This window comes from Harpia harpyja, chromosome 11, assembly GCF_026419915.1.
Source record: "Harpia harpyja isolate bHarHar1 chromosome 11, bHarHar1 primary haplotype, whole genome shotgun sequence".
NCBI classification, from domain to species: domain Eukaryota; kingdom Metazoa; phylum Chordata; class Aves; order Accipitriformes; family Accipitridae; genus Harpia; species Harpia harpyja.
This window is the reverse complement of record NC_068950.1, coordinates 2,061,532-2,076,791: the sequence shown is the minus strand read 5'-3', so window position 1 is coordinate 2,076,791 and position 15,260 is coordinate 2,061,532. Positions and strand designations below refer to the sequence as shown.

General features: G+C 62.9%; 1 protein-coding gene and 1 long non-coding RNA gene across 2 annotated transcripts; both read left to right on the top strand.

The window, feature by feature from the left end:
• The first annotated feature begins 38 nt into the window (after window positions 1-38).
• Window positions 39-7,433, top strand: TMEM59L (transmembrane protein 59 like). The gene is made up of 8 exons (XM_052802280.1): window positions 39-281; window positions 1,838-1,943; window positions 2,220-2,314; window positions 4,185-4,331; window positions 4,436-4,544; window positions 4,887-4,998; window positions 5,147-5,264; window positions 5,513-7,433. Exons 1-8 carry the CDS (start codon window positions 117-119, stop codon window positions 5,672-5,674), a joined length of 1,014 nt encoding a protein of 337 aa, XP_052658240.1. The 5' UTR covers window positions 39-116; the 3' UTR covers window positions 5,675-7,433.
• Window positions 7,434-11,316: 3,883 nt separating this feature from the next.
• On the top strand, window positions 11,317-15,121 carry LOC128148226 (uncharacterized). The gene is made up of 2 exons (XR_008237216.1): window positions 11,317-11,529; window positions 14,743-15,121. It is a non-coding gene; the product is annotated as an uncharacterized LOC128148226 (long non-coding RNA).
• The last annotated feature ends 139 nt before the right edge of the window (window positions 15,122-15,260 follow it).

Here is a 15,260-nt window from a genome sequence, read left to right as displayed (position 1 = left end):
TCTCCCCCCCCCCCCCCCCCCCGCTCCCTCCGGCCGCCCCCGCCCGGCGCGTCACGGCGGAGCCGGCAACGGCGGCAACGGCGGCGGCGGCGGGTGCGCTCCGTTCCGCTCCCGCCATGGCGGCCCGCCGGCACCGGGCCTTACCGGTCCTCGGCCTGGCTTTGGTGGTCGCCACCGCCGCCGCCGTCGTCGCCGCTACCGACCCTTTCTCGCCCCAGCTGGGAGATACCGCCGGTTGCCGCGGGCAGTGCGGCCGCAGCCTGCCCCGCCGAGCCGCCGCCGTGAGTTGGGGGGGGGGCACTGGGAGCGGCGAAGGGGGGGGTACGGGGGGGTACTGGGAGCGTGGGGAGTAGTAGGAGCGTCGGGAGTAGCGGGAGCGTCGGGCGGCGTCAAGGGGAAACTGGGGAAACTGGGAGCAGCGGGGGGTATGGAGGGGGGGACTGGGGGAAACTGGGAGCATGGGGGGATGCAGGGGGACCCTGGGGGGCACCAGCCCGCCCTGCATGGGCATCGCTGCCGTACAGGCCCCACAGCGGGCCACCCCCGTGGGGAGCGCTGTGGGGGGCACTGGGAGCACTGGGGGGGGCACTGGGAGCGCTGTGGGGGGCATTGGGAGCACTGGGGGGGCACTGGGAGCACCGTGGGGGGCACTGGGAGCACCGGGAGCACCGTGGAGGCATTGGGAGCACCCTGGGGGGCATTGGGAGCACCGTGGGAGCACCGGGAGCACCGTGGGGGCACTGGGAGCCCTGTGGGGGGCACCGTGGGAGCCCCAGTGGTCTCCTCCAGCGTGGCTTTGGGGTGCCCCCCGTGAGGGCATCCACCCTGGTTTGGGGTGCCCGCAGTGGTTTCGCCCATCCCAGCTTTGGGGTGCCCCCCCCCCGGGTCTCACCCGTGCCACCTCGGTGGCGGCAGCTGCTCCGGGTTGGGGGTGCCACTGGTGACGCCCCGCTCCCCATCACCAGTGGCATGGCAGAGCCGTCCCCGGGAGCACTGGGTGGCACAGGGCCAGCGGGACCGGGGCAAGCGGGTGACACCGTGGCGGCACGGTGGGCCAGCACCGAGCCGCGGCAGCGGGGATTGAGATGGAGCCGAGCGCTGGTTGCTGGACCCGGAGCATCACGGAAAGCCCCGGATCAGAGATGCCATAGCCGTGCCATGCCGGGGGCCGCGTGCTGGCACCCGGGACCGTCCCCGAGCCCCCGCGGTGGCAGGGCCGTATCTAGGCCAGCGCCTTGGCAGGAGCCCACGCGGCCTCCGCTGCCGGGGCGGGGATGGAGTTGTTTTCCCATCTGGGCTCGAGCTGCCTTCCCTGCCGGCACCCAGCCCTGCCCGCACTCCCCCACGGGGGCACGGACCCCCGTGGGTGGGTGCATCCGCTTCCCCCGAGCCCGCACGTGCAGATGCACGCAGTGACCCCCGTGTAGGCTCGGTGCCCCCCCAGTGCGTTCCCGGTGTCCCCAGTGCATGCCCCCCCCCCGCCCCCCCGGCCATGCACACCCCCCCCAGCGCGTGCTGGTGCCCACCCAGCGCCAAGCGCCCCGACAGAGATGGGGGGTCCTGCCACGTCCTCGATGGGGACGAGGCCACGTGCCAACCCCACCATCAGGTGCAAACCGGGGGGGGGGAGGCAAGGCAGCTCTCCCTCCCCCCTGGGGATGCCATCGCCCCGGGGTTCGGGGTGCCAGCCCCGGCCGTGGTCCTGCGGGAGGGTGGTGCTGCCCGGTGCCCCCCAACTGGGTGCAGGGGGGGAGGGGGGGCCGCGGTGGGGGTCCGGCGCAGCCACCAGGCTGAGCTTGGTGCCAGCTCCACGCTCGCCTCCTCCTCCTCCCTGCAGGATGCTGTTCTCAACGCCTGTTACCGGGGCTGCCGGCTGTTCTCCATCTGTCACTTCGTGGATGCGAGCGCCGAGCTGAACACAACCCGAGCTCAGTGTGAAGCAGGTGAGGAGCCGGCGGCCGAGCGGCCCCGGTTCCCCAAACACCATCCCGGGGGGGTCCCCCATATACCGCCGTGACACCTTCCACCCTCCCGAGCATCCTGCCTCCGCTCGGCCCCACGCTGTGCCCCAGGACCTCGCTGCAAACCAAGCGGGGTGCAGACTTGCACCCACCGGGTGTAAATCGGGAGGGATTAGGGGGGTCCTGGGGATGCGGGGCTCATCTGGGGGATTGAGCACCCCCTAAACCTGACACCCCCCCCCCCCTCCTACCTCGCAGCGTGCGCCGAAGCCTACAGCAACGCAGAGGAGCAGTTTGGCTGCGTGACGGGGTGCCGAAAGCAGCTGCCCGAGGTGGAGAGCAGGAAGGAGAAGGTGAGGGGCCGGGGAGATGGGGAGCTCCCGTTCCCCCCCCCTTAACCTGCCCAACCTGTCCCTGGTGCCACCGGCAGTGGCTCTACCCTCTCCCTGCATCTGGCTCCTTCCCCAAAGGGTCTGTGGGCAGGAGGCAGCAGGGGCTGGATGTGTCCCTCGCCCCGGGGTGCCCCGGCTGCTCCATCCCTGTGCCATCACCCCACGGGACTGCCGGGGACCGGCCGGGGAAGGGATTCGGCTCCGCAAGGAGCCTGGAGCCGTGGGGCTGCCCTCAGGGTGGCTTCTCCGGCCACCTCGGCCCTCACCTGACCCCCGGCGTGGGGGACACGGGGTGTCTTGGTCACCCTGGGCATGGCAGGGACCAAAGTTTGTCCCGCTACCGGGCAGAGCACGCGACGCCAATGCAATGGAGACCCTGCTGAGCCCACCGGCCACCCCCTGCTCGGGACCCCCGCAGGGAGACGCTGGGACGTGGTGGCTTGGCCCCTGGGTCCCACTTTAGGAAAGATCCCTTCCTCCTGCGGCAGCTCAGCCCAGTCCCTCCTCTCCCTGGGGATGAAGGCTCTAACACCCCACACGTGCAGCCCATCCATCCCTCCATCCCTCCCCAGCTCCGTCTCTCCCCTCGCTGCCCGCCGGCCGTCCCCACCAGCAGCCTCGCAGTTCGGCGAGCCCCAGCGCCGGGACCCGGTTTCCCCCGGTGCTTTCCGAAGGCGGATTGGCACCAGGCGTGCTCCTTGGCAAAACCCACACCGTGGGATGCCCACTGCATCTTGCTTTATTTTATATCCCCTGTTATACGTGCCCCTGCGGACGGGTGCTGTGGGCTTGCTGGGGGGATACGAGCCTGCCGCCGGCCCGTCGCGCTGCTTCGTCCGAAGCATAAAAAGCAGATTAACTGGGCCCGACCCAGGCTGCCGCAGATTTGGGCCAGGCAGGGCGATTACGCCGAATTCCCAGGGTGAGAGGTTCTGACGAGTGATTGTTGCAGATTCCCCCACTTTTGATCTGTTATCCTTCCCAGCAATTAGCAACGCTTTTTCCTCCTACATTTAATTAATTCAGCTTTTGCCCAATTAATTAAATTAGACTTTGGCCCAAGGTAGAGGCTTTTGGCTTTGTACACGTGCAGACAAAGATGAATTTGCGCTGTAGAAAGCCGCGGCTCCTTCAAAAAATTGCTTTGCAGCCTGTTTTTAAGACCTTCCTCGTGTCTGATCCCATTTCCCAGCCCCTCTCCGAGGTTGGGGATGAGCACCGGGGGGCACCCGGCTGACGGGGAGGGCCGTCACCCCCTTCACCCACCCAAAGCATTTTTCCTTCGGGTTCCCAGACAAGCAGGCAAAGCAGATTTAGCATAATAATTAGATACAGAATCTGACCTATTTATTTCCTGTTTGCTGGTTTGACCGTGCAAGGGGCTGTCGGAAAATGTTCGAAGCCAGTGGCAGGGAGCAGCCAAGCGGATTCCAGCAGGGATGCTTTAAAAATAACAAACCGCCGCGACGGCCAAGAATCCAGGGCACGGAGAGGCTGCCAGGAGAGAAACGCCCTCGGCATCTCAGCCGCTCCGCTCCTATTGTTTAAAGAGCTGGTGCGAGCTCAGGGCTGCCGAGGGGCTGGGTGATGGCCCTGGGGCTGGGTGATGGCCCTGGGGATGGGTGATGGCCCTGGGGACCGCAGCCCTGGGCTCGGTGACCCTCCCGTGGCCAAACCACAGGTCCTGCACGTCCCCATCCCTGGGAGAAGCAGGCTGAGCCCCAGACCTGAGCGTTTGGCTCAACTCGGTCACGTCCTCGGGGTGGGATGTTGTCCGCCGGGGTGGGTGACGAGGGGACGGCGGTGACGCGATGTCCTTGCTCCTTTGCAGAGCCTGGAGCTGAAGGCGCCGTCGTTCTCCATGTTCGATTTGGTCTCCACCTTCTGCAACGACATCGTCAGCTCTGCCCAGAGCTTCATCTCCTCCACCTGGACCTTCTACCTGCAGGCAGATGATGGCAAAGTCGTGGTGTTTCAGGTGGGGGTGTTTCAGGTGGGGGTGTCCCGCGTCCCCACTCTGCCGCAGGGGTTGGGGACCCCCCCACTCACTGCTTTCTCCCTCTTTCCCTGCCAACCCGTCAGTCCCAGCCGGAGATGGAGTATCCAGTACTCGAGGCACTGGAGACCCAGCCGGAGCGGCCGGTGCGGCCGGGACCGGGGTCCAGCCCCCGCGTCTCCCAGCCCCACACAGGTGCGGGGGGGTCTGGGCTGCCGGTGGGGCAGGGGGGCCGGGAGCCTCCGAGCCCTCCTGGCTCTCATCCGATTTCTCCAGAGCTAAACAAATTACCCGCTTCTCAGGTCTGATTAGCTTCCCACACCCCACACAACCGCAGAGGGGGTGAGTCCGGACTCAGGACCCACTCCAAGAAGTTCCTGGGATCCTCCGCGTCCCCGCAGCGGGCAGAGGGTCCCTGGGGGGAGAGGGGACCACCCGGCACCCCTGCACCCCATCATGTGCTGGCAAGGGGATGGGGAGCGGGACAGGCGTGCCCACAGTGGGTGCCCGGGCTCAGCATCGCCTCTCCCCTGCCAGGCCCCCGGGCGAAGGGGGAGAAGCCCCCCGTGAAGGAGCCACGAGGCAAAGGCAAGGTGCAGCACCCGGACCCCCCGCAGCCGGAGCACGACTTCCTCGGCTGCATGTCCAAGTAGGTGTAGTGGGGCTGCGCGGGTGCCCGGGGGGCCTGGACCTGCCGGACACGCCGGAGCAGATGCTCTCCCACCCCCCAATTCCCACCTCGTGCCCTGCCATAAACTCGTCCTTTTTCTTTGGCGGGGGGTGGTGGGGTGTTACAGGCGCTCAGGCCTTCCTCGCTGGATCCTGGCTGCCTGCCTCTTCCTCTCCATCATGGTGATGCTGTGGCTGAGCTGTGCCAGTTTGGTGACTGCTCCTGAGCAGCACGTCAAGACCCAGGTACGGGGTGAGCGGTGCTCAGCGCAGCCCGGTGGGGGGGTCCTACGGGGGTCCCCGACACCCTGGCTCTCCCCGTCACAGCTGGGTGAGCCTTGCGGGGCTGAGACGTGGCCGTACAGCGTTTGTGGTCCCTGGGCACCGTGCTGGGCTCGCCGGCACGTCCGTGCCGTGCTGTACGTCCCCAGCCAGCCCCGTGGTGTTCCCGGTCTGGGGACAACGGGGTCCTGTCCCCTCTGCCTCTCTTCCAGCCTCTGAGCATCAACGGAGACAAGGAGTACCTGGAAGACCTGGATGGCCCCGGCGCTTTCCCCCTGCCGCCCGTCATCGCCGTCACCCTGTGCCCCACGCACGGCGGCGAGGATGCGGGGCCGCTGCCCCTCAAGGTCGACCTGGGCAAGACCATCCTGTAGTGCTCCCACCCTTCCCATCACCACCACATCACCTCCCTGTTTCCATCCCCAGGACATCGTCCCCGGTCCCATTCTGTGGCCCCTCCAGCTCCCCCGTGTCCCTGGCTCCTGGAGGGGCATCTCTGGCTCTGGCATGGTGGGGGGACCGGGGGGTACGATCTGGCTCGGTCCCGCTCTCCTCCCCAGGGATGGCCGCTGCAGAGGAGGCTCCCAGGAGCCGGGCAGCGGCTTTGCCTCCTCCGTAGATGTGCTGTTTGCTGGGATCTTGGTTTCCAGTGCTCGAGAGCCAAGAGAGGAGCTGCCAGAGCGGGGAGGCCGGGGGGAGCCCGTCCTCGTAGCGGGGCGGTCCGTCTCTTCCCGACCGGAGCCCCCGGGGCCCCGCAGCCCTCCGGGCATGGGTCCAGCGCTGGGCAGGAGGGAGCCGGCTGCGGTGGGGGATGGAGAGTGTCTGCAGCGTTCTGGGCTTTGGCTCGGCACATCCCCGGCCTCCCACCTTGGGCTGAGCCTCCAAGGCGCCGTCTCCGGCCCTGGGAACTCCCTTCCGCCGGCCGGAGCCGATTGCCTTGGGGAGCCGAAACGTGGCGAATGGATTTGGCGTTGGCAGCCGGAGAGAGGAGCGGATCTTGCCGCCTCCTTGCCCACGCGAGGACCCAGCCGGCCCCTTCCCGGAGCTGCGGAGGGGCCCCAGGATGGCTCCTTCCCCTCCCTGATGCCTTTGGGGCGGCTGGCCCAGATGCCGACGGGTCGCTGGTGGGACTGAGCAGGGGACGAGGTGACGTTTCCCTGCCTCGTGCTGCTGTGGCATGTCCGAGCTCGGGCAGGAGGTGGGAGCTGCCGGGATGCCTCCGTCCTGGGCTCAGCATCCCTGCCCGATGCCGGGAGCAGCTCAGCCTGCCGGGCTGTAGCTGATGGCAGGACCTAGCGGCAGCCGGCCTCCGGGTCCCCTGGCTCACAGCACTGCCCTGGAAGCAGGGGGCTAGTCCTGGGGTCTCCTGGTCAAGCAGGGACCCCCTCGGCTCGCCCCGGCACAGCCCCTCGGCGCGGAGGGGTCCCCTTCCCTCCCCCTGCTCCGCAGGGCTCTGCTCCCACAGCCGGGCTCGGTGCGAACCGAGGCATCTCCCCATCTCCCCGCCGTTCTCCATCACTTGACTTCGTGCATCATTTCGTGGTTTGATTTGCACCGGCATGTGGTTCATCAGCCCCTGGTGCCCCATGGGGACACCCCTGCACTTGGGAGGGACGGCTCGGCGGCGGCGGTCCCTGCCATCCCCCGCGTCCACCTAACACGTCTGTACAGATTAACTTATTACCCGCAGCTCCCCACCCTTGGGTTTTTAGGCTCTCTCCGTGTGCCGGCTGCTCCCCAGCGCTGAGCGGTCTCGGGGGGCCGTGGCGTGGTGGGGCGGGGGGCTCTCGTCCCCATCCCCACAGGTTTTGTGCTGCTCCGTATCACTTTCACCCGTGCAACATATCTGGATTTGGGGAACTGGGTTGGGGGGGGGGGTGTTGTGTCCGTTTTGGGGTACACTTTTTGTTGTCGCTTTTTGGCCGCTCGGCTCAGTGTAAAGCTCAGTGGAGTCTGTGGTGTTGTCCCGGCCACGGCAGCTCTCCCCATCCCCGGGGTGCAACCGCACCGGGCCATGAGCTTGGGGGAGAGGGTGGCCGCGGAGGCCCCCCCAGCTTTGCTTCCAAAGGGCAAACCCAGCCCCAAGCTGGCTGGGCGGTGCGGGCGGAGGGGAAATAAAAGGTTTGTACCAGACCCAGACGAGTCGGTGGCTTCACGGGGTGCCCGTCGCCAGCTGGGGAGCAGGTTTGAGCCCCATGTGCAGGGTGGGAGGACGCAGGTCTGTTCCCATCTTTGCAAGCCGAGCCAGGATGAAACCTCCGGCAAACTGGAGAGAAATCCTCTGCTTGGGCTGTTTTGCACGGACACGGAGTGTTGCTCCTCTCCGCTGCAGGCTGCGGGGCCGGCAGATTGGCCAGATCGAGAGATTCGGCATCAAGCGTAAAAGGAGATGCTGTGTTCCCTGGGGAGCTGGTACCAACGCCCGTGGGGCGGGTGGGCTCGGTGGGTGCTGGGAGGGTGCGGGGTGGGCAGGGGGCCATGCACGCCAACACGTCCACCCGTCAGCCGTGAGGAGGAGGAGCAGGAGGCTGAGACACGGCGGTGGGGAGGACCGCATGCACGTGCTCATGCGTGCGTATAAAGAAGCACTGGGGAACGAGGGCTTTTCCCACCGAAAATTGCCTGCTGGCACCTGGGCGCCCATTTCGAGGAGGGAAAGCGTAAACCGGGCCGTGCACGCGCGCGACACGTCAGCGTGACACGTCAGCGTAACGCGCCGCAGCCGCCCAGGCTCGAGGGCTGGGACGCGCTCGCGTGTGCACGCACCCACCTTTCCCCCGCGGCGTGTGTTTTTCCTGGCGCGGCGCCCGCGTCCACGCCACAGTCAAGCTCTCCCCATGCCAAGCACGACACAAAAGCTCACGCAAGGGCCTGGAGGCTCGTTTTTAGCACTTCAGTAGTTCAGCGGGGTCCCGTCCTCGGAGCCAGCAGTGGCACGGGGCCCCTGAGGAACCGGGGCTGGTGCTGGCCTCAGCTGCTTATTTTCTCTGGGATGTGGAGCTGGGGACGAGGAGGTGCTGCCCGACCCCCGCGAGGGCTGCGGAGGGATGCTGGGGTGCTCGACACGACTCGCAACCGAAGAAGGATCTCCAAATGGGATGCAGAGCTTGGTCCGCTGCTTGCCAGCAGTCTCTGCTGCCGGAGCACGGCCCCCGCCTGTCCCTAAATTGGGGGGTGCGATGTCACCCCCACGCAGTGCGGCAACGCCGGGTGCTGGAGGGGGATGCTGTGCTCTGCGGGCTGGGCTCAGGTCGCCGAACAGAGAGGAGAGCGATGGTGTTTTCTGCTCGCTGCCTGCCCTGCCTGTGCAGCAGGCAGGGAGCCGTGTGGAGGATGCTCTGGGCAGCCCTGGCTGTACGGAGCCGGCGCGGGAGGTAGAACGTGTGCCACGGCCGTATCGCCCGGGGCGATGGGATCTGGGGGCTTGCACGGTGTCCTCAGCAGGCAGCTGGGTGCCTCGGGGTCCCAGGGTGGGCAGAGGGGTGTCGGGGGCCGGCAGGACAAGAGGGAAGGGTTGAGAGATGGGAGCCCAGCGCTCAGCAGCCTTTGGGGTAGGGGCAAGCTGATGACCCAGAGACAAGAGCCCCCCGGCCAGGGCCAAGCCACCGAGTGCCCCCCCGGATGGTGTGTCACGGGGTGTCTTTCTCCAGCATTTTCCATCCATAGCCCAGGGCATTAACGCTGAGCCCCGTTATGGGCTGGGCGAGGGTGCTGGCAGCCGCTCGCCCCCAGACACCCTGCGGGGATGGAGCAGCGGTTGGGTGCAAGCAGGAGCGAACAGGGAAACCCCGGGATGGTGCTGCCTGGGGGTGAGACCCCCAGCACAGGGTTCTCTGCGTCCCCCCGCTATGGGCTGGTGCAGAGGGAAGTGGCAAGGCACAAGATCGGTGCGGACAGCTGGTAAACCCTGCCCGCCGCGGGCAGCGGCTCCGAGCGGGTCCCCTCCTGGGCTGGGAGCCGGGCTACAAACCGTGGACAAGCTCCTCGCCTTTAAACTGGAGTCAGATTCCTTGTTGCTGGCTCGGGGTGCAGGAAACTGTGCCCAGGAGCAGGTGAGGAGAGACCCCACTCTAACAAGAAGGAGATGCATGAAATTAGCTGGTTCCACTCCCCCCAGCAGGCAGCCGGGGTGTTTTCCATCCGACGCCTTTTCCTTCTCGCTCCCTCTTTTATTTTTTCGAGGGGGAAGCAAAATTCATGGTGTGTGGCCCCATCGGCAACGGGCAAGCCAGCCCACAGCGGAATCGCACCCTCCAGCCCATGGCCGGCGGCGAGGGCACGGGGGATCATGAGCGCACGGTGGGTCGCGTCCTCGCGGCGAGCATATGCGCGCCCACGCTCGCCTCCCGCGCGTCCAGCCACGGGTCAGCAAGAAATCGCAGACCGGTAGGTGGGGACTGTTAGCCACGCTGCGGCAAGAAGCAGCCTCAAAAAGTGGGGGGAGACCAGCAAGCTGCCCCCCACACCTCCACCACGGACTCCCGCCGCATCTGCCCGCTCGTGAGATGCCATCGCTCGGCCTCCGTGCCGGCAGCGGGTGCCGAGGGTTGCGGGGGTTTCGCTGGCTGCGGTTGCGGTCGGCAGCCCCCCCCGGCAGCTCTCTCTGTGGCTGTGTTGGGCTGCTGTTCTCACCTCCAGAAAATGCCCCCTCCTTTCTCCCCCCTCCCGCAAATCTCAGCTGCCGGGAGCTGGCCCGGCTCCACCGCCGCTCGCACACTCCAGCTGAGGAGCCGGGCCACACGGTGAATGCATTTGCTCACGGATTTCCCTCCCCTCTCGCCGTCTGCTCCCAACGGTGTCGTTCGCCCCTATTTCTCATCACGCTCTCCCGTGCCGAGGAAGATTTCGGGAGCACTCGCAGCTCCTCGTCCCACTGTCGGGTGCCCAGTGCCGTGTCCCGCCGGGACATCTCTGCTTGGGAAGAGAATTGGGGTCCATGGTCCAGGGATGCCACACAGGGCAGAAAGCCCAGGACTGGGACAGCAGAGTGGGGAAGGACTCTGAGATGTCCCTGCCTTGCACACATGTGTGCCAACCCCCATTTTCATGATTTGTGACTGATTCTCCCGACTCGCAATGGACACGGTGTTGGTTCACCTGGGTCTGCACCCGTCGCTCCCCTTCGCCCCTTCCCACTCGCATCCCGGGGAGATGCCGCTGAATGCAAAACAGCCGGGGGAAGGTTTCTTATTCTTGTCTCATGTTGGAGGAATGAGGGTCTTTCATGAGAAAGCACAAATTAGGGTGAAACAGCGGTTTTGGGCCCTGCCAGAGCAGGGCTTTTGAAGATGACAGAAAAAGAGCCCGGGCTCCTATCTCAGCTGCGGAAAGGATATTTTCTAGCTGCTCCAGCTGCCTCTCGCTGCCCCTGGCCCGGCTCCTGCTAGCACATGGCTGCAATCCGGTGCTGTTCTGACCAACACACAGAGCTGTAAATTCAGCTTTAAGCTCAACGGAGGTTAAGTCTCCATCCAGAGATGGAGCGTGGATAAGGACGCGGGGTGGGAAGTTGGACAGGGATTCAAAGCGAGCTCTGGCAGCACCGCTGGCTTGCAGCACCTTCCCGACCCCACGCGTGGGAGCTGAGCCCTTGCTCTTACAAATGCTCCTTTGAACCGCGCTGGGCACCATCCTGGAGCCGGCAGCAAAGCTCGTATGGCCTTCAAAGATGGAAACCTCACGGTGCTGCCGAAATCAGGCAGCCGGGCTGGCAGGGGAGCGCCGTGCCGTAGACGGCCACCTGGGAAAACACATCCATGGGTTTCCTCTCCCCGTCCTCCTTCTTATGACCTACCCCAAAGAAGCGGAGCCACGGGTGATTCAACAACAACAAAACCAAACGAAAAACAATCTCCTCGTGCTAATGGGATTGGTTCTGTCCCTACCACGCACATTCCAGCCCGGCTCGAGGGACCGCTCGGGGCGGGGGGGGGGGAAGGGGAGGCTAATGAAGCCAAATTATTCTCCGTCTTCAAATGTCAGAGTTCAGCACGGTGCCGCTGGCTGGACCTGGCGCAGCTGCTGTGCCGTGGCGATGCCGTGTGGAGGCGAAGCACCCTCTCGGCAGCCGGCACGGAGCGCCTGCGCGCATCCAGCCTGCCGCCAAGTGACATGCATTTTCCATTCCCTGGGCTTCATTACTTCTTGGAACGCAGACCTCGTCCGCCGGGCCATGAGGGGCTTCGCTTCCCTCCGTGTTTATTTTCGCTGCCGTGTGTTCTTTTGCCAGGTGAGGAGCTCAGCCAAGCTGGTCAGGGAAAGCAGAGATGTATGGTTGCGGTTTGGCCAGGCGGATGGGAATCGGGCTCCCTTAAGTGCCGACGCGGCGGCGCGGCGCAGCACCTGCTCACCTTCAGGCGCTGGAGCCATCCCGCTGATTTCACGGGGGTGACACGTGTGCTTAACACTGCAGCACGTGCAGAAGGGATTTGCTGGATCGTGGCCTCGCACCGGTGCCGAACGGCACTGGGGACAGCCAACGCCTCCAGCTGGCGTGGGAGCCGGCTCCCGCGGGTGCCATGTGCGTCAGCTCGCCCCGCCGTGCGTGGGAGTGGAAGGAGCCCAAGATTCATAAAAGAAGGTGTTCGGCCTTCCCCCAAGCCAGACCCCACGTGGCTCTGCTGTCTGCTTCCCGCTCACTCCTGCTCCTCCCGCTCACTCTTCAGCGCAGGGCATAGCAATCCCTACGCCTCCCAGCACCGGCGTACGCACAGACATGCGTTATCTGTGCCGGATGAGATGGCACCGCTGCTCCACGGGGTGGGTAACGCTGCCCGGGGGTGGAGCCCGGCCGAAGAGCTTGGTCGTCTCCATCCCGGCAGGGAGGGGATGCTGCTCGGCCAATGTGCCGTGCCGGAGCCTCGGCAGCGGCTGCCGCGTCGGTTCGGCTCTGCAGCAGGAGATCGGGGACCTGAAAGGCTGGTCTGTGCCCCAGGATGGGTGGGAGCCTACAGATCTCATCCTGCCTGGGGGGCTCGGGTACCACCGCATCACTGGGGGGTCCCACGTCCCCCAGGGCTGGTGGCTGGTCTCAGCCATGGAGTTATTTGCACAGGTAGTGCTTAAGGGGGGAAGGAGCATCTCACCTTCACCAGCCTCCCAGGAGAGACTAATAACGTCTCAGGGAGCTGAAAGATCTCCAAGCCTGAACACGAGCGTGGGGAGATGCAGGCAGGGTATCCTGATGGGGCAAAATAAAAGGGAGCGAGAAGGACCAGCTCACGCAATGCCACGGCCCATCTTTATCTGGAGAGCCGGCACACGAAGACGCACCCCGGCCTGCATGCTCGACCCCTCCCCGGGCTCGCACGTTTGTTGGGATTACATGGGGATTAGCAGAGAGCAGTCTACCAGAAATCAAGAGGGAATAAAACCAGTCGGAAGCACAGGCAACAGAAAAGCCCCACAGCACCCTCAGGACATGCATGACAATCAGGAGATGGAGCAGCGTTCATCACTGATGCTGTGCGGAGGCAGGGAGCAAGAGGGAGGTCACTCGCAGACTCCTCCATAACAATAGCAAATAAAAGAACGTTGGGGCTTTGTTGTGCTGGGGAAAATCTAGCAAGAATTGGAAAAAAAAGCTCGTTGAGGCCAGCTGTCCGCCTCCTCCACCCAACACAAACTGCGTGGACCGATAGTGCTGCGAGGAATTCCTGTTTCTGAGCGCTTGCAGGATGAAATGAAAAGGTCGGAGGAAAAGGCAGCGCTGCCAGCTCATGATTTTGTCATTAGTCTCACAGTGTTGGATGCAGATTTTAAAGCCCCAGCTGTGGGAGTCGTGGGATATGCGAGAGCTTGGCTTACAGTAAAAGGTACATTGCTAGACCTCGTGTTTTGTAGGGCGGGAAAAAAAAGTGAAAATATAACTCAAATACATCCTGATGGCTTAAAATGAAGATCAGAAAGAAGAAGAATGTAAATAATGTAAATAGTTTGGAGTTTATTCTTTTTTTCTTTTTTTTAACACAGTAAGTTAGACTTGTGATTTTATGGGCAGACCACCGCTCTCCACAGTAGGAATACCAGGACCGCCTTGATGTACTGTGTGTGCAGGATAAATATATTAAAGTTGTGCGAGTTGCTCAGATGCTGTGCTAACACTGGTTGTAAAAATCACCTTAGATGTAAGGCAGGCTCCTTGGGGAAGGGGCTAAGTGCACTCAACAAATAATGAATAGAAATAAAAATAAATATCAGATGGCCCATAAAATCAAACAATAATGGTAACTAAAAAGTTCCTGGATTTGCTGTGAGAGATAAAATCCCATCAGCGGTATGAAATAACAAGAAATACCCCCTTTTGGTTCCTTCTCCACATGACACAAGTCAGCACGCCTGGTCACCAGAGTAGTTATGGAATACATCTTCCTTCCAGCATCTTATAAATGCATTTTTCATGCTTTGAGAGACCTTCTGGGGTTCAATTTAACTGGGATCTGGGGAACATGTGAAAGGCATTTACAGCATGCGGCACAGCCTGGTTTTTCCTGCAGGGGAAGCAGAGGTGTAACGTTCACAGCTCCCATCCGCCGACCCACCTGGGATGGAGAGGTCCGCAGTAAGCGGGTAGCCCGGCTGGGCTAGCCGTCAGCAGGGCTGCTTTATTGCTGTGTATTTATTGAACCGAAATAGAGGCACTTAAAATATCTATATGGACCTAAAAATAATAAAGGGAAAGCGTTTATTTTAAACCTTTTAAAGAGCGGGGTGTGCTGCAAAGCTAAATCTACAGAAAGTGGCCCCAGGAGAAAGTGGAAGCTATCAAATGAAGCAGAGCTGGTGTCTGAGGAAGCAGGACAAGCACAAGGGGTTGGTGAGGAGGGGCAGGAGCCCCCAAACACCAGCAAAACGCAAAACAGAAAGGTGCGGGGAGAGGTGGGGTGGGACCCACACTTACTCCCGCAGCTCTGTCTTGCAGAAAGGGCATCGTGGTGAAACACCGGGGACGGACTGCTGTGGACTCTGCCGATGACTTACGGCATTAACTTTCATCCGCTGCCTCTCCCGCGCCTCCTCCTGCTCTCCCCGCGCCTCGGCGCGCTGACATCTCCTCTTCTGTGTAGGTCGGGTCTAAAATAACAGGGCCCCGAGGTCCTGGCTGGGGTCTCCGTGTGCTGCAGCAATACAAATAGCAAATTAATAAGTACTGCTTCCCTTTCTCCCAAAGGTTTTACGAGGCTTAATTAATGAATGTCTGTAAAACGCATTTGGAGCTGGGAATGAAATGTGCTGTGGAAATGCCAAATATTTTTAATGCTCCAGCAGATTTAGAAGGTTTAAATAAGAAAAATACACAGCTTCGCCTCTGAAACAGATTGCTCTCCTTGAAGCAGAGGGCTCCAGAACATGAAGTTTTCATCAGGCTGACTTGAAAGAGTATTTTCATGGCTTTCCAAGTGCGTTTATTCTCATGTACAAATTCCCCCTTTCCCTTATACAGATGTGGACACCGAGGCATGGGAAATCAAAGAAATTTACCCCCGGTCGTTGGCAGAGCCACCGCTACAAATAATTTCCTGATTTCCACTAACGACTGGAATGCCCTCTAGACCGTCCGCTCTCTCCAGATGTGCGCCGGCTTTAAAAATTACACGGACCCCGCGACGCTTGGCCTCATCTCCGCCGGTTGCTTTGGGGAGAGCCGGGAGCGACTCTGATGCCGAGCATGTGTGGGGACGCGGGGCGGCGAAGGCATCTTTGGCACCCAGACGGCGCAGCCGGAACGCTGCGATCTCCGATGACATGACTGCACCCTCTGGAGGGTACTGTTGCTCTTGCACAAAGCGTTTATGGTGATAAAACTCGGTCCATAAATCGTCCAGATGGTGTGGCGGGAAGTTTTGTCCCCAGGGTGATGGGGAGCAGGGTCGTCCCCGCAGTCTCGGGCTGGTCGAAGACACGATGGTCCTCGCAGGAGACGTTGAACGAGTCGCGCGTGAAATCCCCGAGGGAAAGCGA

Excerpts from the sequence above, each read along its gene's own strand:
- TMEM59L (XM_052802280.1), top strand. The coding sequence starts at position 117 with ATGGCGGCCCGCCGGCACCGGGCCTTACCGGTCCTCGGCCTGGCTTTG. Across the intron at positions 2,315-4,184 it reads TGGAGAGCAGGAAGGAGAAG|AGCCTGGAGCTGAAGGCGCC; the intron begins GTGAGGGGCCGG and ends GCTCCTTTGCAG. Across the intron at positions 4,545-4,886 it reads CGTCTCCCAGCCCCACACAG|GCCCCCGGGCGAAGGGGGAG; the intron begins GTGCGGGGGGGT and ends CTCCCCTGCCAG.